This window comes from Scomber scombrus, chromosome 10, assembly GCF_963691925.1.
Source record: "Scomber scombrus chromosome 10, fScoSco1.1, whole genome shotgun sequence".
Classification (NCBI taxonomy): Eukaryota; Metazoa; Chordata; class Actinopteri; order Scombriformes; family Scombridae; genus Scomber; species Scomber scombrus.
The window spans coordinates 24,758,662-24,786,070 of record NC_084979.1 but is presented as its reverse complement, the minus strand read 5'-3'; the positions used below and the strand labels follow the sequence as shown (position 1 = coordinate 24,786,070).

General features: G+C 40.2%; 2 protein-coding genes across 2 annotated transcripts; one reads left to right on the top strand and one right to left on the bottom strand.

Moving 5' to 3' along the window:
* The first annotated feature begins 1,736 nt into the window (after positions 1-1,736).
* si:dkey-70p6.1 (uncharacterized protein LOC570575 homolog) lies at positions 1,737-8,816 on the top strand. The gene is made up of 7 exons (XM_062427139.1): positions 1,737-1,870; positions 2,133-2,190; positions 2,371-2,449; positions 3,270-3,328; positions 3,505-4,026; positions 7,525-7,662; positions 8,277-8,816. The coding sequence occupies exons 1-7, from the start codon at positions 1,737-1,739 to the stop codon at positions 8,814-8,816; spliced, it is 1,530 nt and encodes a 509-aa protein (XP_062283123.1).
* Positions 8,817-13,854: 5,038 nt separating this feature from the next.
* On the bottom strand, positions 13,855-27,219 carry uckl1a (uridine-cytidine kinase 1-like 1a). Its single transcript, XM_062427137.1, has 15 exons — positions 27,131-27,219; positions 21,951-22,138; positions 21,631-21,737; positions 19,250-19,420; positions 18,850-18,921; positions 18,501-18,690; positions 18,340-18,401; positions 17,719-17,735; positions 17,415-17,513; positions 17,232-17,325; positions 15,458-15,520; positions 15,230-15,352; positions 14,906-15,013; positions 14,488-14,644; positions 13,855-13,931 (listed from the first exon to the last, which is right to left on the bottom strand). Exons 1-15 carry the CDS (start codon positions 27,217-27,219, stop codon positions 13,855-13,857), a joined length of 1,617 nt encoding a protein of 538 aa, XP_062283121.1.
* Positions 27,220-27,409: the final 190 nt, after the last annotated feature.

Here is a 27,409-nt window from a genome sequence, read left to right as displayed (position 1 = left end):
ATTTGAACCTCTTCAGCTATTGGCCATCAGATCACAGTAACAACATGCTCTATGCGAGCCACAGCAGGATGGACCAGACAGACATGTTGAAAAATCCCAACAGTAACGTGACGCAACAACAGTCTCGAGGTGTCCGAGGCTTCTGCTACTTTCAGAGAAGACACGCGTTGTATCACCAGACTACAGACAAATTGTTAAAGTAATTTGGGCTGTGAAGATTACATTCTGTCTGGATAGAAAGCATCTACGTGGAATCCAATACTAAAATGTGTTGTTTCAAGTGTCAGATTTGATCTTGAGCGGTGATGATGCCGATACACAAACCTCACAAAGACTTTGTCTAAAAGGACGAGATCCATAGTCGTCTTCACAAATGGAAATAGCTGAGAGGGTTTTGTTTGGTTTAAACTGAATAGACAGACAGACATAAATATTATGTCCCAAAACTTAAGTGCAGCTACACTGTACAAAACCAGGCAGTATGTTTCCTGCAGTCTGATGGACAAATGACAGCTCAGCCAATCAACGCACATGACAACACACTGTCACAGTAGACAGATGGCATGATTCGACAGAGATTACAAGGGGTTTGTTTGTTTGGTCTTTTTGTTATAGCTCCGCATTTTTATTGTTTATTTGAAACATATTACACTGCCAAATGTGAAATCGTCTGGCAAGCAGCAACGAGTAGAGAGGAAGCAAGAAAGATGTTTCTGTCTGCTCCCTCTGCTTTCATCTTGTCTCCTTCAGTGTTTCAGGTTACTCTGCCTGCTGGCATGTTCAGATGTGCTGTGACTCACTGTACTTTTTTTTTTTCTTTCTTTTTTGTAGTTTTTATTTTTTCTGTCAGAGTGGTTAAAACCGTTGGGAAATCCTATGTTCAAGTATGCATCATAGGAGCTACTTTACAAATAGATTTGCATTATATTCTTGTGAAACTAGAGGTGCAACAATTAATATGCAACTATTTTAATAACTGAATCATCGTTTTAGTGATTTTTTAGGCAGCAGGCTGCAGTTTCTCAAATGTGATGATAGAAGATAGTAAACTATGTTGATTTAGCATTGATGATCAGATAAACCACAACATTTTAAGATGTCACTGAGCACTAAGAAACTAAAATCGGAACTTATTTTGTGACATTTTATACAGAAAACAACTAATTGCTGGATTGAGAAAATAATCCACAGATTTATTGACAGCAGAAAAGCAGCTGGTGGAAGGTCAGTGAAAGAAATTTATAGTTTTTTCTGGTTTATCTCAGTTATAAAGCAGCTGTTAGATGTATACTTGCTGTATTGCTGTTGTGACAAGCTATCCATTATGTTACATAGACCTACATGAAAAGCTCTGTTGGTGAGCAGGTATGATGTTCATGTCTGTGTAAGTGTGACACAGAAAGCTCGGTTATCCCTCAAACAAGGTAAAGCAGCAGCACATGCCGCAGGCTAATGTCTGCTCACTTCACTGCCTCATCACTGGGCAGGAAATCTCACTTTTCCTCTTTTTAAACTGCGGCTTTCTCTCTGCTTTTCCACCCTGAATATTTTACTTCTGGTTCTGCTGCTTTGTTAACCTACTTAATGCTTTGTAAAGGTTAGATCATTTTGTAATTAAGTACCACTCTGTGCCTTCTCACTGCAGATCCCAGTGAGACTGTGGCACTTCCCTGCGTGCATGAGTGTAAGGGTGAGAGTGTGAGTGTGTGAGAGCAAGTGAGCGTCAGCGCTCCCACATGGCCTCCATGCAGGACGGGCTGAACTTCACGGCTCCTCCCTACGGCAAGGTCCTGCTGCTGGGTGCTATCGCTGCTGCCTCAGCCTTTGTTGTTACAATCCTCATTGTGGTCCTCTGCGTGGGCTGCCAGAGGTGAGAGCATGCATACATACACATATGACAACACACACATACACACATATGTGGATATACGCATGTGTTGACCCAGGATGCTCATTAGCACATGCAAAGACAAGCAAATATACCCTTGATGCCTCCCTTTAGACAAACATGTGCACAGTCATAACATGAGTCAGACACACATGGACAATGACTCACACACACAGACACACACAGACGTGCATCACTGTAGTAAGTGTCAACCTGTATGACAGAGAGGTTTTGTTTACCACAGGAAGGGAAAGACACACAATGTTCCCAGCGAGGGCGGAAAACACCGTCTCATGGATATGGTATGTATAAGGCGACACAACTCCTCGATGTTTTGTTTGTATTGCAGCAGAGGTAGCTGAAGCAACTCAATTCAGCAGGGAACAGTATCATACAGAGGACACCTCTTCAGTCTTAATTAGTGTTTAACTGCCTGCGTGTGTGTGTGTGTGTGTGTGTGTGTTGTGTGCGTGTGTTTCCAGGGTATACTCAGGCAGTCGAAGCTGCGGTCCATCAGTAAATCAGACACTGAGATGAACAAGATGAACTGCAATGGGAAAAGTGAGTGCATCCTTCAAATACAAATCCTGACCTGTGCGCTCTATGAACTGCACCTCACTGAATCTCCCAAATGTCAGCTTTTCAGGGACTGATCGGCCCAGTCTTGTTTTTAGCTGCATGACAATGCATTTTTGGCATCATCCGAGGGGGAATGATGGGGAAATTTTCTGAGCCTAAGGGACTGAAATTTTTTTGCGAAACACATGAAGAGATTGTGATCTCGGTAGTGTGAAAATCACTAAAATTAGGGATGCTAGTTTTCACTGAAGACAAACATCAAGTCCATACAATGGCATAAATGGAAAATCAATCGGGAAATTTGGCAACGTATTAATAACATGACGAGTAAATACATAAATTTGATGAATATCTGCAAATAAATTGAGCTCTAGCATGCTCTGATTTAGCCTTACTCTCATTAATTATTGACAGATAACGCAACTGAACATTTAGTTAAATAGTCACATAGGTTGTTGCTAAAAGACACTTTCCGCCACACACTTTTTCTCCAGATTGTCCAGCATTTGATTCGGCCCTAAATTCATGCAAAACCTTTCCGTGACAAGATTATAGAGGAGAAATTCACCCTAAAACAGAATTCACATTACATTTACAACTCTGCCGCCTGTTAAAGCTTGATTTATGAGCACTCATCTCTCTCTCTCAAAGACAGAAATCAGAGCGCCAAGACAAATCCTGGAGCTCCATCACTGACAGTCAACAGGGAACTGCGTTTGTGGGCAGTGTGACAGTAGCCTGAGAGGGTTTGAAGAAATATAAGCATATGTCCTGCTTCATACTTGTCCTGTTTCCACTGCAGTGGATGGAAGCCAATTTGGAGGCATATTCACAAACATCTACGTCAGTTCCCAGTTCACTGTCAGCTCCAGATTTTCTCTTTATAGTGAGAGATTCTTGGCCTCAAATGTTTGTTGAGTTGTACAGTAGAAAAAGAGTATGTGAAATCTGTTTTATGGTGGACGTTGGCTGTACAGACAGTAGTAGCAGCTTGTTTGTGCCTTTCAAAGGCAACTTAAAAACAAACGTACAGCCAGAATGGACCTTTCTGCAGCCGCTCAAGCTGTAGGTCTAACTCTGAGCTTCGTTCTCAAGGCAGGCAGCTTCCCCAGATTCCCTCTGGGACTGGAGAGGACGGAGAGCACACTTATTCTGAAGTGGGTCGACGCTCTTCCACCTCTCGTACTGATGATGCCCTGTACGCCATGGTAGGCAGGGCCGGGCAGACGGACACCCCGGCCCCTCCGGCCGTCCCTGCCAACACACCGGCGCCACCAGACCCAGATGGGGATGTGGAAGGAGGGCTGCCTGAACCCGAGGCCCAGGTCATGTCTCCACCACACCCCCCGGAGACGGCTGAGTACGCTTGTGTCAGGAAGCTGAGGAAGGCCGACAAGGCACCTCAAAAGAGGGACAGCGGGACGGATATGGGGGAGCCGCCGGCGCCACCGCCACGACATGCCCCGCCGTCACACCCTGCCCCTCCTCCGCCACACCCTCACAGCACAAAGCTGCCCCGTAGAAACATGGATGCCTTCAACGTCCCCGCGTTCCCAAAGGTTAGAAGAGTTCATTTTTTGCATGCAGAGGAATTACTGTTTTTGATCACATGGCGGAAAGGAATAGTTTGACATTATGGAAATATTTGTATTCACTTTTTACCAAGAGTTAGATATAAAAGACTGATACCATAAGCTATAAAGACTAAAAGCCTGGGGGAAAGAGCAACCCTGGTCCTATGCATGTTTGACAAAAATCTCACATTGAGGACGAGACTACAGGACATCACAACATCCAGAGAGAAATAGTTCAACCTTGAAATCACAATTTGGAATTTTTACACTCAAATTTTAATAGATTAAACAAACAAAATATAACATGTTCATTAGTGATCTTTAGAGGTGTTGGTTGGTAGATTATTTATATTATTTTTAGTTCCCCCATGTTTCCAGTCTTTATGCTAAGCTAAGCTAAGCTAAAAGTCTCCTGGCTGCAGTTTCATAGTCAGCGTACAGACACGAGAGTTGGTTTCAATCGTTTCATTGAACTCTCGGCAAGAAAGTGAAAAAGCGTATTTCCCAAAATGTCAAACTATTCCTTTAAAACAGTTATTGGGGAGCGCCTTGGTAGCTGAGTGGTTACTGTGCATGCCACATAATGGCAGCATCCCGGGTTCGATTCTGGCACCTTTGCTGCAGGTCATTCCTCCCTCTCTCTCTCTCTCTCTCTCTCTCTCTCTCTCTCTCTCTCTCTCTCTCTCTCTCTCTCTCTCTCTCTCTCTCTCTCTCTCTCTCCTCGTTTCCTGTTGGCCACTATGCCATCCACTATCAAATAAAGGCAAAAAAAGCCCCAAAATGATGAAATGAAATCTTTAAAACAGTTCTTGTGTAGGGTGAATTTGGTTTTACTTTAATGTTTATTTATGATACATGTAAGTTATTGGTAATCTTTACAAGAGGTCTTTTCAGGGGAAGTGATATCAGATTTTTAGTGTTGATCTTAGAAGGAGAAAAGATTAGAAAAAGCAATAAAACATCACAGCCAACATATCCATGTGGACCCCACATGGGTTAAATGTGGGCTACGTGGGTACTGAGTGGACATGGGCTTGAGCTGGGCAAATTTTGCGGGTCCCACATGATTTCAGTAAAATGGACCCCACATGTGAAGCCCACGTGGGCTGACTGTATGAGCCCCATGAGGGCTAAGCGGGCATGGACATAAATAGGGCGAATTGTGTGGGCCTCATATTATTTCAGAAACACACGTGTAACTCACCGAGTTGGGCCGCACCTGAAACCCAGTCACGACCCACTTGAAGCCCATATGGGCAAACACACCAATGTTGCAGCCCAAATGTAACCCTTATGGGGCCCACATTGACATGCTTGCTAGGATTTTGTTAGATTTCATGTAATATTTTTTGCGACATTTTTGCACTGATTTGACACATTTACAGTCATATGCTGTATATGCAGTCATATTACATAAACATGTAATATTTAAAATGTAATCAATAAATATAACCTGATTCCCACAACAATTTGGAGATGATATAGATATTTTTCACAAATTGTATCGTGAGAAGAAGTTTACAGTGTTTGGGTTGGTGTTGGTCCTCCAGAGGTCTGACTTGAGCAGCACAAGATCATAAACGGTCGATAAAGACTGAGTTGATATCTCGTGCACTGGAATCACTGGTAGAGTTTTTTCTTTTCTAAAAGATGCTTCAGTTTATTTGTCGGGTTTCCTTGAGCTCTCTGTTCAGGGCTCAGGTTTCGGTTGCTGGCTGTGTTGACATGTAACAAATTCTGTAGTCAGTTTATTAATATTTAGTTTGTTGTCCAGGTACGGGGAGCAGCATGTGGGGAGTATTTCTGTCAGATTTCCTGTTGATGCTGCGGTTGTAAATGTGCCAGTGTTGCAGTTTTTCCTGCACTCAGTTACATCATGCATGGTGTTGTGATATGTATGCACTTCTGTAGAGATTTCTTTAAAGTCCAGGCAGTGAGAGGTGTTTATTTGTCCAAGTGTTCTTGGTGATAATGGGGTATTTCTGCTCTCAGCAGTGTCACCTCCTCTATATATTCGCAGCAGCAGGACTGTGTAGTTATTACTGTGGATATAAGGCTACAAGCTCCCCCCTCCAGGTGACAGTGGGAGACCATTTGTTGCCTTGTGTGAGGTCAGTGAGGTTGCGCTATCTGCTGTGACCCGAGCTCAGTAACACGCACAGTTCACAGGCTTACATGTGTATGCAGTCTGCTTGCAGGGCTGATCACCACTGACTTTCTTGTGGATGACGCAACATGTTGAAATTTAGTCATCCAGAATATAAGCACATGGTTCTTCATGTTACAGGCTCCACCTTCCAGGGAAAATTTATTCAATACTGCATGAAATCCATAAAGTACATTTGGTGTGTCCGCTTTATGGTTCAACACGTTTAAAAGGAGAGCGTCACAATTTTTCAAGTCAGGTAAAAATAGTCAGGTGTCCATATATGAACACTGAAAGATGTTTTCTTCACTGTAATCATTCCTCCTGTTCATACTGCTGAATAAAATATATCCTTTAAATGTGCTTTTAATGTAAGTGATGGGAGTAAAAACTCACAGTGTGTTCATACAGTCATTTAGCTTAAGAATGCATTTAAATGTGTATCTGAAGCTTATATGAGGCTTCAGCAGTCTGAGTTAGTCATATCAAGTGGATATCTGCCACATTTAGTCTTTTTTTAAGCATCAAATTCCCTCTTTTGTGTTTCCTCAGACAGTGTCTCCCAGTTGAGCACTAAAAAGATTAATGTTGTCATGTTGAAAGATATCTACTTGATTTGACTCATTTGGACTGACATATTAGCCCCAGATACATTTTTAAATACATTTTTGCACAGAAGGATGACTGTGGATTTGTCCCCCATCACTTACATTGTAAATGCATTATGAATGGATCCTCTAATGGTCAGTGTGAACAGGAGGAATGATTACAGCAAGAAAAAACCTATTGCAATGCTAATTTGGGTTGTTTTAAGAAAGACTTGAAGAATTGTGAACCCATCCTTTAGTGGTTAATTTGCCTTGTATGAGTCCTGTTAGGTGTGGTTCCTGTGGATCGGAGCCAGAGACCATCTAGTTAGATGTGTTGACCTCGTCCTGCTTGACATCGATGCATGCTCCTATTATTATTATCATCAGTCATACTTCTATTATTATCATTGTTGTTACTGTGCTTCTCTGTGTCTCTCTCTCTCCTTCTTTCTCTCTCAACCCAACTGGTCAAGATAATTGGAGTCTGGTTTTGCTTGACGTTTCTTCCCATTAAAGGGAGGTTTTTCTTGCTGCTGTCACCAAGTGTTTTCTCATGGAGAAATGTGCGTCTTTAATTTAAACTGAGGAGTACAGTCTATGTGAAAAGAGCCTTGAAATAACTAAAAATGAATTTAAATTGTTTTGATAGTGTGGTCTTTACATTTACTGACACGAGCTGAGCATCAGATGCGTGGACATGTGACCGTTCAGCTCTTCCCCAAATGTAATTTCTTGTTCTGTTGACAGGAAGTGATGTTTATGGGGAATGGAGAGCAGTACATCTGGAAGCCTCCCGAGGATGAGGAACTCGCCTTGCTCCAAAATAAAGCCCTGGGCCCACTGGCTGCTCACACAATGGAGAATATACAACCGTCCGCTGCTGTGGTGGGAAACTTCAATCTGTGCATTAACCTGGTTTATTTGTTAAATTCCTTTTGATACATTTAAAAATATAGTAGTATACAGTAGTTGGTCAGCTTAGCATAATGACTTGACACAGAGGGAAAACATTAGCGTGGCTCTGTCCTAATGTAACAGAATCTGCCTACCAACACCTCTAAAGATCACTAATGAATGTATTTTTTGTTTTGTTTGATCTGTACCAAAACTGAAGTGTAAAAACGTCAAGTGGTGCATCTTTGTGAGGTAACTATTTCTTTATGACATCCTGGAGTCTATTTATGTCAGGGTGAGGTTGCCATAGGTAACACAATCTGCCTACTAGCACCTCTAAAGCTCACTAATTAACACGTTACATCTTGTTTGTTAAATCCATTAAATAAGTGTAAAAACGACAGGTTGTGGCGTTGCAGGGGTGTCTGTGCTGAACTATTTCTTGACCTCCTGGAGTCTCAGTTGGAAAATCTCACAATGACGACAATCTGTGGAGAGAGCCAGGCTAGCTGTTCCCCATTTGTATGCATTTCCCAAAATGTCACTTTTCCTTTAAATTACTCTTTACAGTCCAAAATCTCAGTAATGATGTTGTTGGATTGCAGGTGGCCGAGATGTACTCAAAGGTGTGTAAACCAGGAAAGAAGAAGAGAGCTGTGCCGGGGTCTCCACCGGCCAATCCTGGCTTTCGGACCTTGGGTCGTGGCGACCGGGACCGAGACCGGGATGGGGGGTTTAGTGTAGTAGTCAAACCCCAGACCTGGGCCCCTCAGGAGGGCAAAGCAATTGGAGGGTCCCTTGATGACCACTGCTATGAGTCCTTCGGGACAGAAGAGTGCGATCTGGCCTATGAGAACGTGGAAGGCGGAGGCGCCTGGAAGCGAGAGAGGCCACCTAACACATGTGCCACCCTGCGGCCGAGGAGGAAGAAAGCCCAGCAGCCCTTGCAGCAGCAGCAGCCCCCTCCACCGCCGCCGACGCAGCAAACCCCCAAGTTACAGCACCTGCCTGCCAAAGCCCTGCTGTTGCCGGGGGAGAACCTGTACGAGAGCATCGGCGACCTGAAGCAGGGCTCCGCCACCTCCAGCACCACCACCATCTTCACTTTCAACGATGGCATGGAGATGTATGTAACTGGGCTCTGAGGCGGCTGCTGCACTGTGACCCCTACCCTTCCAACACAAGGAGCTGAGCTAACACCACAAGGAGTGACGGCTGAGCCCCTGTCATGCTCACCCACACATACTGTTTACATTCAAGTCATGCCTTTCACAGGCTCCAGAGGCCTTGGGGCAATAATGCTGATCTGTTATGACCTGGGCTGAATACAAAGTCCAATCTATAAACCTTATAAGGAATCCAAAGGTAGTGAATAATAAATGAGCACAAGACCATTACAGAGCGATCTGTAGGTAACAGTAGCACTATTTTACTGATACATATGTGCAAAGCACAATAAAGTGAAGAGTTCTTCCTCAATTCTAGCGGGTAAAAGTAGTCGTTTATCTGGTCCGAGCAGGACTCTTATTTGGGGAAAAGGCACAACATTGTGTGAAATCTTTTGGTAGCACTTAGTCTGTCGTGAACAGGCCTTCCCTGTAGTTGGTCAAGATGTGATTCAGGACGGCATTTAAATGATATAAAGGAATGAATTACTAATCAAAATACTTGAAAGCTCAGGGACCAAGAGAAACAATTATGAGAGTATTAAATATAAATTGCACACATTTTGCATTCCTCCTAAAAGCTTCTACTAATTTAGACCATTTTCGCATTTAAAAACAGACCAGATACTTCCCTGTCATGTTTTGTTTCATCTTACATGGACTGAACACTGTCTCCACTGCCGTCTGTAAATGAAGTGTTTTACTTTGTTGATCCTGTTTCTGCACTTTGCCTGCTACAAGTTGCATGCTAAAAATGTGAAAAAAAACACAAAAAATCAAGCACTGTCATGTGGTACCTATATGAATGTTTTTCTTTATTTTCTATTGTTGTTGGTTGTTTTTTTTTTTGTTGATTTGGTTTTTTTTTTTAAGTGTGTTTCTTTATTTCTCTGTAGAGCATAATGCCAGTTAGATTAAGGATGTCTTTGGCTCAGTGGGACTCTGTGCTGCAGGGATGAGAGTTCATTTTCCTCTCCGACGCCCTACAACGCACATGGTACAAATGAAACAAGACTAAAGAGAACTGCTTGAGTCCTAAAGGTGGAGACAGTCCACTCACCCCCCCTCCACACACACACCACCACCACCCACCCCTTCCCTCTGCTCAGTCCTCACTCACGTCTGTGGACCGTTCATCCACGTAGTCCCTGCCTTGTGGTCATATGATTCTGCTTGGGTTTCACCATAGTGCAGCTTGGAAAGCTACAGTAGAACTGATGTGTATTAGCAAACGTCATGTCTCATCATCAATCCATTGACGGTCATTCTCTCTCTCTCTCTCTCTCTCCTTTCTCTGTTATCAGTGTTAAAATATTGCAGAAATGACAAAATGTGAGCAAGTAATTTGCTAAGCAAGCAGAGCATCACCCTGAGGATCTTACACTCACACACACATACAAAATTACATCCAAATCCTGGATGATGATGATTTCATTTGACCAAATATCCCCAGCAAACAATGTGATTATACTGTATGTTGATGCAATGTGTATGTACATTACAAAAGAGAAAGAATAATAAATATATCATCAGTGTCAAGAAATCTATCTTTTTCTATTATGTTTAATTGTGTTATGGAATGACTTATCTTGTGACACAAACTGCAAAACAGCTGCAATGTAAATTTCAGTGTATTCTGTTTGTTGTTTTTGAAGCCATGAAGCTACGGTGTGTTCTTGGAAAGCCCAGCTAAGTTAAATGTGGCAGCTAATGTTGTGTGTTTGCTATTCAGACTACAGGGTCTTGTACTCAAAAGCGTGTAATTAAGTGCTAAGTGCAAAAGATTGTAATGTTTTATATCAAGATTACTATTCATGAAATGTCAGTCAAGTTTATACTTTTGTAATAAAGTGGCACTTTAAAAAAAATACATTTTATCTCATAGTCTCGGTTATTAAAATGGAGAGGAAGCAGAAATCGAGAGAGTGACGCTGAGGACAACTTTCTCTTAGGCCTAAAATATTACCAAGTACATTTCTGAAGAGCTCACTTTGCCGTCTACTACAGAGGGATCAAAGGCTCTTTTTAATTTAACTTTTTCTTCTGATCTCAAAAAGCTTCATGTCTTCAGTTCTTTCAAAGTAAAAGAAAAATCTGAACATACCTACGGGACAAATTAAACTAAACAAAAAAAACCTTTAAAAAAAAAAAAGTGTCATTTTAAAATGTTTTTCTGCTTGTTTCTTCCATCATTCTTTGCTTCTTTTGTGTTCAACCTTACAACCTCATTTCACACGGAGTGTGTGTGTATGTGTGTGTGAGAGTAGCCTTCCTATGTTTTTTTTTAATCTGGGTGAATGTCTGTGTGCACGTGCACATGTGCCAGAGTAGCAGGGTCTGCGTCTGAGTAGCTGTGCAGAGGGGGGTGGGGGGGGAAATAGGTCACCCCTTAAAACAAAAAGCTTGCAGTCAACATCGCAACCGTCTGCTGAATTTTCATTGGTGGGCTTGTCTCCATGGTAACAGGTTAACCTTGAGGCAGTAGTCACATGGGCAAGCCAGTCTTCTGCTGTCTTGGAGAATACAGTGTGAGTCGTATGACATCCGTGATCACAGTGTCACCCGCTCGGCAAGGAGCTATCGCACACAAAACCCCCAGCCCAAAACAAACGTGTAGGAGCAAGAATATACTGTAGGTGTGGAGATGATACGACACTCACAGCTTATGTGATGTGTTAATCGCACTGTGAGGAGTATGAATGACTGAATAAATGCATGAATGAGACAGTCAGACTCATTGATGGTACAGGAGTGAGAAAAACACGAGATCAGAGAGAAGAGAGGAGAGATAATACTGAGCGTAAGGTCACAAAACTGGCTGAGGAATTATATTATTACCAAAAGGTGGCTCATCACAGGCAACACAAGGCGTGCTCATGTTTGGGACTAAACAGTATGAACACAATGGAGAGGCTTGAGGTTTTTACTGCTCATTTTGCAACCCTGAAATTACATTATTATCATCATTATCTTACATGTAGTAAGTAGTATCAACACAATGCATTCTGCACCAGATCATCATCCAGTAACACCTGAAACCAGAAAGATCTTTACACATTTCTGCCACAATCTGCCATTCATGACAACAAATCTCAACATATTCCAACATGTGTGATGGAGGTGTTTGAGGTAAGTCCGTATCCGCTCTTCTGTACTGTAAAGACACACAGATTCCTCAAAGGGACACACTATAAATCACTCTGAGAGAAGCTAAATGTGAGCTATACTGACCCCTTCAGGCCTTAAAGTGCATCACAGAGGGGAAAGGTGAAGCAGCCTGTGTCTGAAACAGGAGTGTGGAAATTATTCAGGAGTGAGCGTGTGACCGTCCGTGACCTCACACTGATGAGCCGGTTCACCACTCAATGATCAGTCTGGACGTTTAGCGAGCAGCATGTTGTGTCAGTTTCCAGCTGAAGTTGAGAGTGGCAGTGAGAACTGAAAAATACATATGAATTAAATCTCTAAAATGTTTTTTTTAATACCCTGAATTTAAGATATATTGTGTATTTACTGTCATTTTGCAACTATTTGTGATGTGAATTTGTCACATAACATACATGAAAATGTCTTATTAGAGCAGCGTAAAGGGTGGATTAATTGATATCCGAACATGTCAGTGTCACCAGATGTTCACAAGTTCAAGTTTACTAGGTAGCCCCAGTGTGTGCCTCTCATTGATTAAGACTATGTTTAAGTCACAGAGCTCACATCAGATTTTCTGAGCGGCAAAGACTCATCGAGATGAAAATATTCTGTCCGCTGCCCTGATTACACGATTTTTAACTTTCAGTTTCCTAAACTGAATCCAGGCAAATATATTTAGGATTTGACTTATCTCCTTTCTCATGTGGTACGATGTAAACCCAAAATGTAAGTTTACATTATAATCGTATTATTTGATGTTAACTTTTTTTAAGGAAGCTGGAAATAGATCAAGAAGAGAGGGAAGTGTTGGTTAACAAACTTATTTTTAAAGATGTATTTATTTATTTATCCACACTGAAAAATCTGATGCTTAATTCTGTATTTCAGATGTAATACATGAGAGGTGCAAACTGGAGCTAAATTATAATGTGTTTACTAAGTGGAGATTTATGAATCACACAATTAAAACAGATTGGATCACACATAGAGATGAGATGTAATGAAATATTGCACAAAGTAAATGCCAGTCAGACTGTTATAGAGCTTAAGTATCAAAATGATAAAAGTAACATTCAATTGTTAATGAAGAGTTAACAGGTTTTGCTCGCCATGTTCGACTGGACACGATCAGATGTTGCTTAGTAACCAAGTAAACTGTGAAGATCTTAAATTAAGTTTCACAAAATGAACACAGAATAACTCAAATAAAATATTTCCTGATCAATTTTACACAAATAGTCTTCACTCTGAAACACACTCATGTGTCCTTGTATGCATATAAATATATAATATAAAACAAGATATAATATAAATAAATTAAATAAAGTCACGTCTACATTTGCAAAGGATTGGCAGTTAAGTTAAATGTATAATTTGGCCCTTAAATTGGGTGTTTTTGAAAGCACTGCAGCATTTTTGAGCTACAGTAACTTCCTTTTTTAACCGTTGATTATTCTTGATTGGACAGCGCTGCAGATGTTCGTTAGCAGATGTACTCATTACTGAAGTCCTCACACAAGTTTTAATGGTGCAACACAGGAAAGACTTGAAAAATAAAGTGGTGGATTTAAGAATAGTGGGTGCAAAATAATCTCTTACATACTGCTTTTGCATTATTTTACCTGAACAGTAATGGCACTGCTTTACCTCTGTCTCATAGTGACCTTTTACCAGATACCCTTCATGCATACGGCCCGACCGAGATTAATCTGTTGCATAAGAGTACAAAATATCATGTACAGTACACAAAAAGTGAATATAATAAATTATTTTTGCTGGTCTTGGCCTGAAGAAGAGGACACACAATAACAGAAGTTTTCAAGTAGTTTTTGTTGTTTCTGTCACACAGAGGCTCACACAGATGTTTGTGTCAGTATGACGGCTGGTCCTCCTCGTCACTCCAGCTGTCGGATCCGTCCGTCCCAAAGTAGCGATCCCCGAAGTCCCCTGAAAACACAAAAAAGTGGACTGAGTTAGAAATGATAACTCAGTGATGGTTATCTGACATTATGACAGATTTCTGTGATTGTTTCACACCTAACAAACCTAAGTGGTGTAACATAAAACATTTGAATATGTTAGCAATTAATGTTTAATTATGTAATTATTTATATTTACAGACAGCCTTGTGTTATTTAGTTATGTTACAGTGATGATGGAGAGCAACGTTCACTTTATATGTAAAGTGACAACCATAAAATTAGAATCTGCTGAGACATGAAATTAAATGTTCTGTCAGCTTGAAACACAGATGTTTATTTTCTTTCATCTTATGCAAAAACTGTGGACACCTTCATTTCCTGCATAACACTAAAATCACTTAAAAAAGGCTTATATGCTGAAAATGAAAAGTTAGCATTTTTGTACATCAACAATAATCCTTCTCAGGATGACACAAATCAAACAAAAAACAAGTTCAACTTCAGACTAAATGAGTGACTCACACCATCTGAGTTCAGTCTACACCTGCAGAAAGACTGAAGAAATGCGTGTAATTACTTACCGATACCAGGAATTACATGTAATAAATCGTCCAGACTCTTGTCCACAGCGGTGGTGATGATTTTGACCTTCGGGAAGGCGTAGGCCACAGAGTGCACGCCGAGCTCGGCCATCAACAGCGATACCAGCACAATCCTATCCTCCTGCACCTCGTGATCCTGCTCAGATTCACACATCACAGCAACGATTGTCAACAGCTGCTTGATCGTCACCAGAAGGATAATTGATTGAATTGAGAAAAGTAAGATTTTAACATTATTCTCTCATCAGACACATTTATAATCTAACCTCAGCTAGAAAAAAACAAACCCTCAGATCAATAACCACATTGATGAGCACTAAAGCACATGTGACTGACCAAGAGGAGAGGGTTTCTACTGATGTCTCACTGAAGAATAATGACGCTAATCTCCACCCACCAATAGGACTCGGACTGCCATCATGGCCGCAGCGCCGGTAGATACTGTGCTGTCCATTAGGATGACATGATCGTCACTGATGTCTTTGGGCAGACGCAGGTAATGCAGCTGGCGAGGCCGGAGAGGAGGAGACAGGTTACCATGGTTACGAAAGCAGGAAGGGTAGTTACCAGGGAGACACACATCATGTGGAGAAAAACAATCAAAACATTTTCATCTTTTGTTTGATGTGATTTTTGAGACAAAACCTGACAATGTCAAAAAATGCAGCACACACGAGCATCTTGAAGACATTGATGATGGACAGATACTCAGTTTATCTACCTCTGGTTCGCCTGAGTCCAGGTTGGTTTGGATTAGGATCTTGCCGATGCGGACGTCCTTGCACACGGCCCTCAGGGCGGGCTCCATGGTCTCTCCTGCCCGCAGGACCGACACACCGGTGATCTGTGGAGATGAGGCAGCGGAGCAAGTGTGATGACATGAACAGAGGACAGAGGACACACTCGACTGGAAGTTAACAAGACCTTGTGAAAGAAGAACATCGCTCACCCCTTTCCCGTTGTTACTGCGGCCCTCGTACTCTTGGCCCTGCGGAGTCTGAACTATACATGGCTGTTATAAAATACAGAAGAACACAGTTAGTTTTTTAAAGAGATTTTATTATACAAACACACTACCTCCACACATACTGACACAAAAAAGTGCCAAAACGTTGATGTATCTGTGCATGTTTTTGTATAAATGTGTCCCGGTATGTCTTGTGTTTATGTGAGATATGTGCAGAGTCGGTACTGAAAAAACTATTTTCCTTCCGGGGCAGTAAAGATAATCTTTATCTTTCTATCTTTAATATTTTATTACTGCAACAAAATTCACCTTAAAAGATGATGGTTTGTTTGCTTTAGTTCATTCACTACAAATGATGTACACTTAACTTTAACACCAACCAACCTCCGAAGGATTTTTATGTGATACCTTCCAGGCAGACAGTGGTTTTTGGTATAACACTTGCAGAGACTTGAACTTTGCTTGAGACACCACATGTGAGCCTTCACAATGAGCATCAATCTTTATCTTTTGACAGATAGACGCTGAGAGCTGTTTTACCTGTTTTTAAAATTCTGCTTTGTTGATACATTAAAACGACAACTGACATTTGAGAGCTTGCTGATTAATAGCTGAGCTATGTTTAGCAATTCAACACCTAGTTATTTTAAGACTTAAAGCCTTTCATTGTTTTTAGCTTTGTAATTGTTTTTCTGATTTACCTATCAACTGTGTGTATATTTTCATCTGGGTGGCGACCTGTTGCATACAATTGTTCTTACAGAGATAAATAAAGTTTTATTGAATTGAATGTTTTATGAGTTTTTTTAAATGTTGAGAGATAAAACACAAACATGAATATTGTGAAAACATGAAGATGTAGTGAAGTTTTGTTTGGCAGCTGGAGGGGAAGAGCTGGAGTCTGTTTTCATTTTCATGATCATGTGACAACAACCATAATTATAAAAGTCAAGGTTTGATTTATTATCATAAGCAAATTGCATGTTTCTGCATGTCGATTTCAAGCTTATCAGCATTATCTTGAAAGCGGCACATTGTTAAAACTTATAACAGGATATTTGAACCTTTATGGGATGTCTTGAAGAGATGTTCAAACAAATGTTATTCAATGTATCAGTGTTTCAAAACTAGAATTGATGGCTGCATGAAAGGTAGTATATAAATAGACAAAAAACACATGTTTGGTATTTAAAGTATATTTAATGGTCTAATAATTGCAGCATCGCTGCAGTGGTCTTTTGGAAAAGTCTGCAATAGCTGTTTTTTTTGCCCTTTGGGGGCAGCAGAAACAAGCTGTAACACAACACTAAACTATTATCAACTTTTAAGTTCATATGTTGAAGCAAAGAGTGTGTTTACAGCTGATATGAAGCATCATTAGCAAAGTCCAATAGTCACTCTCCTTTTAACTCTGTTTTGGTCTCCTCCATTAAGGTGGAAGTGTAGCTGCTAATTGCTCTGTTATGTTCAGTTTCTTGTTAACTTTGCCATTTGGTGGCGGGAAGGAAGTGTACAGTCAGTTTTTAGAGCTTTTTCATTGAAAAACTGTTGTCTGCAGCAACCAAAAACCAAACAGTAAAGCTGCGGACCAATCAGGTAAAAGATGTGATAAAACTCCACAGAGCCGAGGAGAACTGCAGAGCTGGGTGATTATTCTCCTGTGAGTTCATCATAATGAATCGCAGCTTTCACATTCAATTAAGATTATTGATTATAACCACTTTAATATCCACTAAGTAGTTAAAAGTCCACCCACCTGAGATGGTAGAAATGTTAGCGCGTGTTCAATGAGAAGCCGCATTAATCTCTTTGAGTAGAAGATGAATTCATCCCGACTGGTTTCTTTATCCCTGCATTAAAGAAAAGGAAATGATTTAAGAAGTCATATTGTTTGCACTGCGGTGAAGACAAAGAGGTGAACATGAGCGCAGGTCAGTACCTGATGATGGTGTGGAGGCCTCTGACCTGCGGAGTACTCTCCAACACACTGAGCGTCTGGGGCAGCGGCTGTGTCTGCTGGGCGGAGGCCAGGAGCGCCCTGAGGCAAAGGACAGGTCGGTCGGGTCAAAACGTTTTAAGTTGTTTTTCTGACTTTGAGACATTAGAAATTTCAGCTTCACTTAACCTTCACTTAACACACAAACACATACCAGAGACACACTGTACAGAGCACTGATACATTTCCAATCACAATAAGTGGAGCAAAACCAGAGAAAGTGAAGTCAAAACACATATCAGCATACCTGACACTGAGTTCACGCTGCATGAAGAAAAGGTAAGAGAAAATACAGAGAGTGAGAAGAAAAAGTATCTTAAAGGATAAGGATGTATTTCTTTTTTTAGCAGCAAATCCTATGAAAAGACCAAAACCTCAATCTGTCTCTTAATACTTTCTGACTTCCCTACTCTCTCTGACTCAACCCATCCAATCTAGCTGACACAAATCTATAGTCTTATTTTTTATCGATTATTACCAAAAATTGTGCATTTTTGGGGACTGTTTTCAAGCACAGATTTTGTACAACTGAATATTTATGGACAGGAACATGTCACTCAGTGCAACAGTGCAGCATAATTATAAGTTTTTAAACATTTTTGGGCAGCAGTGGAGCTCTGTGACACACAGGAGCATTTTTTGGTTTTGTCTTTTTTCATGTAGTTTGTTGACAATAAGAAACATATAAAGAAAAACCAGACTCATCCTTTAAATCAGAGGGATACAAGTCTGAAAGTGGGTAACTGAGATGCTCTGATTTGATTGAAATCATGTACGAACAGTTAAATATCTTTCTGTCTGTTTGTTGCAGCTTTCTGACACATGGTGGCGCCACCCTCTAATGTACCATCAGTGTTTTGGCCCTCACCTCTTCCAGCTGGCTGTGAACGTGCTGGACTATCAGATCAATGGCCACCATGTTGCCACCACCTTCAAAAGAGAAAACAATGAAAAGAGCAGTATAGTTGGAGTACGTTGATGGTATATTCTCACCGATTGATCAAAATGCCAAAAGTCCGCCTGTCTCACCTCTCGGCACGACAATATCAGCCATTCTCATGGCCGGCTCAATGTACTGCTCGAAGGCTGGCTTCACAAACTTGTTGTATTGCTTGATGACGCCTTCGATGTCCCGTCCTCGCTCTGTGATGTCCCTGCGGAGCCGGCGGACCAGCCGAATGTCTGAGTCTGTGTCCACAAAGATTTTCATATCCAGAAGCTGCAGGTGGAGACAGCAAACACACCTGAACGGTTCAATAATATTCACTTCAGCACAGCAGCTGCTCAAACAACCTGGAGATGATTAATTTACTTTCTTTCACACTCACAAATTCAAAAATTCAAAAAGAAAAGAAAAAAGAAAAACGTATGGCTTTACCTGAAGAAGCTCTTTGTCTGCGAAAGACATAATTCCCTCAAATATGATTACACTGGCACCATACACATTCTTCTGCATAAAGAGGAGAGAAAACGAAAAGTCTTCAAAGCAGAAGGCAGTGAAACCTGCTTCGAGAACAGTCAGTTCAGTGTTTACAAGATTAAAGCTGCATAATGTCACTGTGAGAAACATTGTCTTAAAAAAATAATGTTTAATTTAACTCTATAATATATTTTCAGCTTTGAAAAATTAACAAAGAGAAAAACTGAATGTTCTTTCTTCTTTGCAATATGAAAGGATGTATATTTAAAGTTTAAGCAGTTACAGCCTTTGAGAAAATGCACACTGAAGAGAAGTCTTCAGAAATGAGGCTGCATGCTGTGATGTAAACCCAGCTCACCCAGTCTTTCTGTCTTCCATGTGTGGTGAAATCATACACTGGGATCTTCACACTCTTGCCCTGCTTCAGCTTTCTCACAGTGGCAACCAGCAGCTCAAAGTCAAATGCCCCCGGATGATCGAAGTTGTAGTCGTTGCTTGCTGCCAAGTTTTGCTCCTCAGGAGATAAAACCTGTGAAAAACAGAAATAATGTAAAAATAACAGAAACATTATGGGTATTTTTTTAAGGACAAAAGAGGAAGTACATTTGTATCAAATGTCAGTGATAATAGTTTTCTATGCAATCTTTGAGTTTAATTTTCCATTTTTGGTTTTTATATTTGACTTGAAACCAGGAGATCCACTCATATTTAAAATATATATGAAGGTGGAGTTACTCTAGACAGACAGGCAACGATGCAGTTTTACTTGAAAAGCAACAGCTAATAAAAAGAAACTTCTCCCTTTTTCTGGCACTTTTTTGCACACATTTAGAGTATTATATTGTTATTTATTACATATATTTTTGTTTTTATAGTATTTTAGTCATTATTTTTAGATTTCCTCTGGATTGTTACAGATATGTTTTATTTTATGTGTGGCTGTAGCTGCCGTAACCGAGTAGTTTCCTGAGAAATCGATCTTAATCAAGAACGTAAATAAAAAAGATTTCCATACAACATTAAAGATAAGATCAAAAAAACTGTTCTGAAAACCTTCCAGTAACACGCACATTCTAAAATATTGATAAATCCTTCTCTAAAAACAAAACAAAACTGGAAGACTCGGACCAACTCAATACAGGACTGCGTGGAGCTGTTATGTTTCACACTTTCACTAAAGATGAAACACCTTAAGTATCAAGTTCAAATGTTCTGGCTGTATGTTGATTACATGAGCAAAACTGAATTTCTGAAACATTTCTATCTTTAGTGAATTCATCAGAGGACCCGAACATCAGGTAATGAATTCAAACGTCTAACTGACATAATGAAGCTTCCTGTTGAATCGACTCGACACCTGGAACATATCGTACAGTAGGTGGAGACGACCTATGAAAAAGACACTTGAACAAAAACAAAAACATGTAAATAATTGATCAAAGTAAATATTTAGACAGCCTTCTACTTAAAGAAGCATTTGCCATCAGCAGATATAAATCTCCTCTCAACGGAGCACTAAAACCTCGAAGGAACTGAAGCTTTTTACATGTGGAGCATTTGGCACGCCTGATATTAGTGGTTAAAATTCAGAAAGTACTTTGATAATCAATTAATTGTCTTTTTTTTTGGTAAATAAAAGAAAAAGCCAAAAATTAATTGGTTCCCACTGCTCAAATTAAAATATTCATTGGTTTTCTTAGTTTTCTGTGACAAAAAATCGAACCAGCTTTGTGTTTTTGTGCTGTGCTATTCGACAAAATGGGAAATGAGGGCATCAAAATGAGCTCTATGAAGATGTGATGGGGATTTTTCATATTTTTCACCATATATGTGTGAAAATTACAAAGAGTTTTTAAAATACAGTACTTATGGTCATTAATATGGCTTAGATTATTGTTGCTGGGGAATAAAACATTTAGCATGGGAAGAACAGTTTACCTTTATTCATAGTGACAGTTATAAAGTGTTTTTAAAAAACACATTTTTAGGGGTATAGTAATGAAGTTTTGGGGTCCAACGTCAGATCCATCTCATGATCATTATTGATGTTAGAGAAGAAGCTAGACCAGCTTATATGTCCTGTCATATCATCATAGCATAAACGGTTAATGGAGCTGAACTCACAAACAGACTTCATTAAGATTTACTGGACAACATGAATAAATATGATTAGCGATCAGATTGTCAAATGAAAACACAATTATTAGTTTTCCTGCTTATATTAAAGAACTGTTACAGAAAATAAAATCTAAACTTTGCAAACACAAGTTGTAAGTACTTAAGGGAGGACAGAGGCATTGTTGCAGTCGCTGGATCTGTTTTTGGCAGAATTCACTTGTGAGTGTATATAAATGCCTTTATTTATGGACAGTTGGCTTAAAATGAATTTTTAATCATGCATTAAATTTGTTTATTTGTTGTCATTTATGTCTATGTCCCTCCTAAATACAAATGTGTCACCCCTTTATCCCTGTACTTCAGAAAGTACAACCTAAACCTCATCTGTGCTCCAAATGTACAAAATATCAACACTGTAATTTAAAGTGTTACCACAACACTCAAAACTGTGACGGCAGAATAATGATTATTTTGTAGTGTTGTGATAACAAATCATGTTGTCATGACTAACAAAACATTTCATCCTAAAGATGATAATTTCTTCCTACAATGAACCCACAGCTAATCAGTAACAACCAAATAAAACAACACAAAAATGAGTAAAATGCATGAATCTCTCACCTTGTAGAAAGAATCCATAGACAACAGCACAACCCACGGCACATCCAGAGCCTCAATGATCTTATTGGCCACGGTGGTCTTCCCTGAGGCGCTGCCCCCACACAACCCTGTAAATCCACACAGCATATCAATGGCCCATTATGTGTGTTTTTTAGAGTGTGTCTAATTTTGTCTGGCGGTATGCATGTGTTTATGTGTATAATAATACAGAATGGGACAAAAGGACAGGTTCTGCAGCTCAATGCCACAACTTGGCACCAAGGTAGCAAACGTGGAAAAACAGTCAAGCGGAGTAAATACATCATCAGTGAGCGTCATACCAATGACAAAGGCCTCTTTTGACTGTGCTCCGTGCTCGTCATACCAGGGAGGTCGGCCAGCGGTGTAGATGGTGCGTGTGCCTGTGCGGAGCAATGGAGGCTCAGTTTTACTGAGAGAGGTAGCACTCTTTCTGCGAGGGGCCCCTGTGGGGGGCAGGAGCCGGTCCAACGAGTCCTCCCCACTCCCACTGCAAAACGGCACACAGAAGGGCAGGTTACAGCCTGAACACACCATCAGCTTCACACCAAAGTTTGATAAAGTTACACCAGTATCAAAAAACATTCCTCTTTCACATAAATCTTATAAAACTTCATTTTGAGAATCACCTAAAAATCTGAAATGTGGTAAAATGTAATTTTTCTATACGTTTATACAGTTTCACAACACAGATATATGTATTTTCTATATGGAGTCCAGGTAATATACAACATGTGTAGACTTTTCGCAAAGATTTAGTATGTTGTAGTATGTTGTTTAGTATGTCCCTTACTCTTGTTGAAATATCTCAACAACTATTAAAGAGATTGCCATGAAATTTAATCCAGACATTCATGGTCTCCAGAGGATTACTTTTAGGAATTGTAGGATTAGGAATTTTCCTCTGGTGCCACTTTAGATTTAAGAGTCTACTGCTGGGTGGATTACCATGAAATGTGGTGCCAACATTCAAGGTTTTCCACAGCGCAAGGTCACAAAGTGCTTCACAAGAGTAGAATTTAAAAAAAAAGATAAGACCATAAAAATAGTAAAAAAGAAACCCAAACAATAACACATAAGCAACAACACACCTTAAAAACAAATACCAGACATGATATGAGATAAAGGCCAGTTTGAATAAATGAGTCAGCTGCTTTTTATAGGCATCAACACAGACGGCAGATCGTATCTGAATAGGAAGAGCGTTCCACAGTGTCTGAGCCACTGCTGCAAAGGCACGATCGCCTTTTGTTTGTTTCAGTTAAGGGCGTGGGACAACCAGTAAACCCTGATCAGAAGACCTAACTGACCTACTAGTGATATAACGATGGAGTATTGAGGGAGATTCTGGGGAGATGGTAGGTGTATATAGTGTAAATCATCAGTCACGGGGAGAGTGTACTGCGTGATGTATGTTAGCAGCCAGCATTTATGAACCCAGTTTGTTTAGTTGAATTCAATCTCTCTTAAAGGTCCCAAAACATATTAAATGTGTCAATAAAATCCACATCATGAGCCCTATAAGTGGACTCTAGCCAGTTGTGAAGGCTAAGGAATCTGCTAAAATGACCAGTAACGTGGTTTACTGTGGGATTGGGACCTGAGATGAAAAAAATCAGACTTTCCACAATACTTCAGGAAATTAAAAAGACGATTAAATCAGATTTGGTCAACTCGGACCGGTGGAGAACTGTGTCATTTGTTCCCACGTGGACTATTACTCTTTCAATGGAGGACAGGAGTGATGGCAGTAAACCCTGGAGCTTTTTTTTTTTAGAGTGTTAGAGGCAGCGGGGAAACAGAGTGCGACGGCATTAAAGAAACATATGGGATCAACCTCCAGAGCTTTTCCTGATCACAACCTCCTTCAGTAACGGCAGAGAAGAACTTGACCACTGGAAGGGGTTATTTACTTTGTTTTCTGATGCTGGGAATCTACCGAGCAACATCCAATGGTGTTGGAGGGGTGACGGCAGCATCAGAAGGTGTTGCATCCAAGTACGGCCATCCGGCAGAACTGCATATCAGTTTGACAGGTCCAGGGTTGTGAGGTCGCTGTGCCTGAGTAGCTCCTGCCACCACAAGCTACCTTGGACCAGTATGGTTGTGTCTGGATGTTGATCTGATAAAGTGTGGAGGTAAGAACTGAGTCCTTGGGTCTGGCGTAGATCCACGGCTCCAATAGCAGCGATGATGCTCTACACCATCACATAAGCTTCATGCACATAGGATAGTCCGTTCTCCACAGCTACCGGACTTTCCACTCGCACCAGGTTTGGTCACTGCCAACCATGGACCAGTGCTGGAGTCGATACCAATTCGGGTGCCAGAGCATCTACATCTTCTTACATCCCTGTTGTTTGACTTATTTCCATTGTTGTCCTTGGTGTTACTAAAGGTTTTACTGCTTTACTGCTATAGATAAAAAACTAATAAGGATTAGTTTGGTTTTCTTAATGAGCATTTCAGCCTCACGCAGCCACAAGCATGGGTGTAGATTATTTGTCTTATTTATGTATGTATGAAAAGAAAAGATGTTTCATAATGAACGAGAAAAAGAAAAGAACTCAACATATGACAGCGCAGTGAACAACAAAGCATGAAGACATAATTGCATGGACACCAAAACCTGTGGTGCAAGAAGAAAATATTTTCTGGGCAGTTACACAAACACATTGTTATGTTTGTTGTGTAAGTTTGTTTTTGAGTCTTCCGGCTGAACCGCTGAACCATATGAAACCAAATGACCAAACGAAACAGAGCTCTGATGTTTTCTAATGTTATCATTGGTTTGTAATGTAAACTAGAGGGTGTTTCCTTGCTGTTTAATACTTTAACCAGCACATCACAGCCTGGATCACTGTGATTAAGATTAGGCTCCCACACTACTGTTTACTATTGAACATTTAAAAGTCAGCTTAGCTTTTGCGTCACAGTCTTTGAGGACTCTTGCAATTCCAGACTAATGAATGTTTCAGATGCTTGTTCAGTAATGACACACTACAGGCGACCCTCCGAGACTGAGCACAAATAAAACCACTATTGCACCAAAATCCCTGTAAACTAACCTAGATCCTGCACTTCCCCTGACCTCTCGACAACCCCCGTCGTGACTATTTATAGCTCACAAACACACAACATTGCACAATATGTTTGTGCTCTTTGTGAGTGTGGGGAAAACCTGGCGCCCTGCCGGCTCGGAGATAAAAAAAAAAAAGCACAAACATTGCAGTCAGATCTTACCTGCGGTCAGATCTCAGGGACCAACACCCAGAGATTCGGGCTCCGGTGCAGTCCAGCAGAGTCATATCTGCTTCAAACGCCAACTTTCTACCCTCCAGGTCGCCTGTCACCCTGGCAACCTCCACAAAACAACAACGACAGGCCTCTCAATGGAGTAACAGACTAAAACTGGAAAACTGTGTAAATTATACGTCTGTTTCTGGTCTGCTTTCACTCCATTCACGCGTCTTTATCCGTGCATCTGAAATGATCATCTGTGACTGTCCATGTGCCCTCGTTTCTCTCTGTGCAACTCTTCCTGTGTGTGACAGAGACTAAGAGGATCACTGTAACGCTGGCAGTGAAGATCTGCTTGGCTGGTATTAATAGAGGCACCTGTAAGCAAACACAGGACGGGACGGACGTCTTGTGCTGATCCTTCCTCTTGATCTGATTGACACAAGAGTCACACGGCCGCACTCATGTATGGTTACAACCCTAAAAGTCACGTTGAAGAATATATATCATCTGGGGGAAAAGGTGAAAAATGCCCATCTTAGTTTCCTAAATGAAGTCTTGAGTTTTGTTTTGTCTGACCAACAATCCAAAACTCAAAGATAATCAGTTTACAATTATATAACATAAAAAAGCAAGAACATCCTCACAATGGAGAAGTTGTCCCTTGAAAAACATGACTTAACGAGGAATCGACAAATCCTTTCAGCCTTTGTAAGAAAAGTCTTTTCCTGCCCTCAAAAGGCTCCATTATAGACATTTTCTTTGCTTGTGTGAACAGAGTGAAATGCTTTTACCTGCATGGCCTTCATAGCCACAGCACTAATGACTGCTCAATTTTCTGCTCAGGTCTAGTCAGTTTTTATCTGCAAGGCCGAAAATCATTAATTTGCCTCAAGGGACTTCACAATCTGTACAGAATAACACATCCTCTATCCTTACATGCTCAGTTCAGATAAGAAACAACTCCCAAAAAACCCTTTAAAAAGGGAAAAAGCAGGAAACCTCAGAGAGAGCAACAGAGAAGATACTGTATCTTTCCTCAAGGAGAGACGTTCAATAAAATAAAATTATAATGTGGACATTGTACAAGTACTTAAGCATAATTTTTTATGTATTTTACTGATTTTACTTGAGTATTTCTATTTGCTGCTACTTTATTCTTCCAAACTAGTAGATTTCAGAGTATTAATATTGTACTTTTGACTAAACTACATTCATCTGACAGCTATAAAAATGACTATGCAGGATAAGATTTTGAGCACAAAACATTTGATGAGTCATTATAGACTTAATCGATCCCTACAGTATTGAAAAATTAGAAATAATTTAAATAAGCTCCACCTAAATCAACTATAAATTTAAAGTAATGCATACTGTAAAAGTTAATACTGAGAATAATGATCCAATAGTATAATAACGTAAAAATAATAAAAAATAAACCAATGAGGGCTTTTACTTTTGATACTCAAAGCACATTTATGTATTAGCATATGACTTTTTACATGCAAATTAGCGTTTTTAAAGCGTACTATTGCCTCTTTTACTTTACTAAAATATTTTTTCCCCACTACAGTATTTGAGTAAGACCACTACTGCACATCTGCAGCTACACAGACTGGCTGATATTATGTTTAACAAGTTATAATGGGTATAGTTGCTTTATTTTAAACAAAAAATGTCCTTTAATACATTTTGAAGGTTACTCGCAAATACTATTACATCACTAAAAAAAACATCTAATATAATAATATTGAAAATAAATACAAGGTGACAAATCTATCTTCATTATCTCTGTGAGGACACACTAAAAACTAAAACAAACCATTAATAACCCACATATGTGTATTATATATTATTATAGGGATATTCTAGTGGTTTCTCAGTAGGCAGCCGGTGACGCACAACTGTGTCAGCATGCAGCTCTCCCACTTCTGGAGAGCTTCGTGTTTCAACAGATTTAATTAACCTACTTCTATTATCCTGTCACTACCACTGTGCAAATAACTTAATCCACTGACAAACAGGTTTTTTTTTTTTTTTTAAACATTTAATAGTATCACCATATATTCGCTCTGTTTGGACGAGCAGGAGAGAAGAGAGGGGGGAGTCAGTGTGGTTATTACAGAAGCAGGACGCTGCTGCGGACTACAAAAGAAAAAATAAATTTAAAAAAATGTAAAAACCACAGGAATCATTTCGGTAACTCAAACACAGGTAAAAAAATACTCATATTTTCATGTACCTGTCCGAGCGGGATGACATTATTGTCCCGCACTCCGTTTCCATGGGGATCCTGCGACCTCGGAGCCGGCATCGGCTGGTTAACACCATGGATGGGTTCTTTCTTAACCGCACCGAGGGATTATGGGTAATGTAGTTTATAATCACGTGTCCACTGCAGCCTCTGTTTCCGGGATAGCTTTCACATTTCTAGCTTTTAAGCAAAAGATGCACTATTATATTTAATTTTTTATTTAATTTTATTTATTTGTCCTTTTTACATTAAAAAAAATGAGAGAGA

What these genes read in the sequence shown, in the direction of transcription:
- si:dkey-70p6.1 (XM_062427139.1), top strand. Translation starts at nt 1,737, where the DNA reads ATGGCCTCCATGCAGGACGGGCTGAACTTCACGGCTCCTCCCTACGGC. An exon ending in GATGAACTGCAATGGGAAAA is followed by an intron (nt 2,450 to 3,269) that starts GTGAGTGCATCC and finishes TTTCCACTGCAG; the next exon opens with TGGATGGAAGCCAATTTGGA. An exon ending in ACGTCAGTTCCCAGTTCACT is followed by an intron (nt 3,329 to 3,504) that starts GTCAGCTCCAGA and finishes ACGTACAGCCAG; the next exon opens with AATGGACCTTTCTGCAGCCG.
- uckl1a (XM_062427137.1), bottom strand. Translation starts at nt 27,219, where the DNA reads ATGGTGTTAACCAGCCGATGCCGGCTCCGAGGTCGCAGGATCCCCATG. An exon ending in GGCCTCCACACCATCATCAG is followed by an intron (nt 17,326 to 17,414) that starts GTACTGACCTGC and finishes TCTTTAATGCAG; the next exon opens with GGATAAAGAAACCAGTCGGG. An exon ending in TGGACTCAGGCGAACCAGAG is followed by an intron (nt 15,014 to 15,229) that starts GTAGATAAACTG and finishes CGGCCTCGCCAG; the next exon opens with CTGCATTACCTGCGTCTGCC.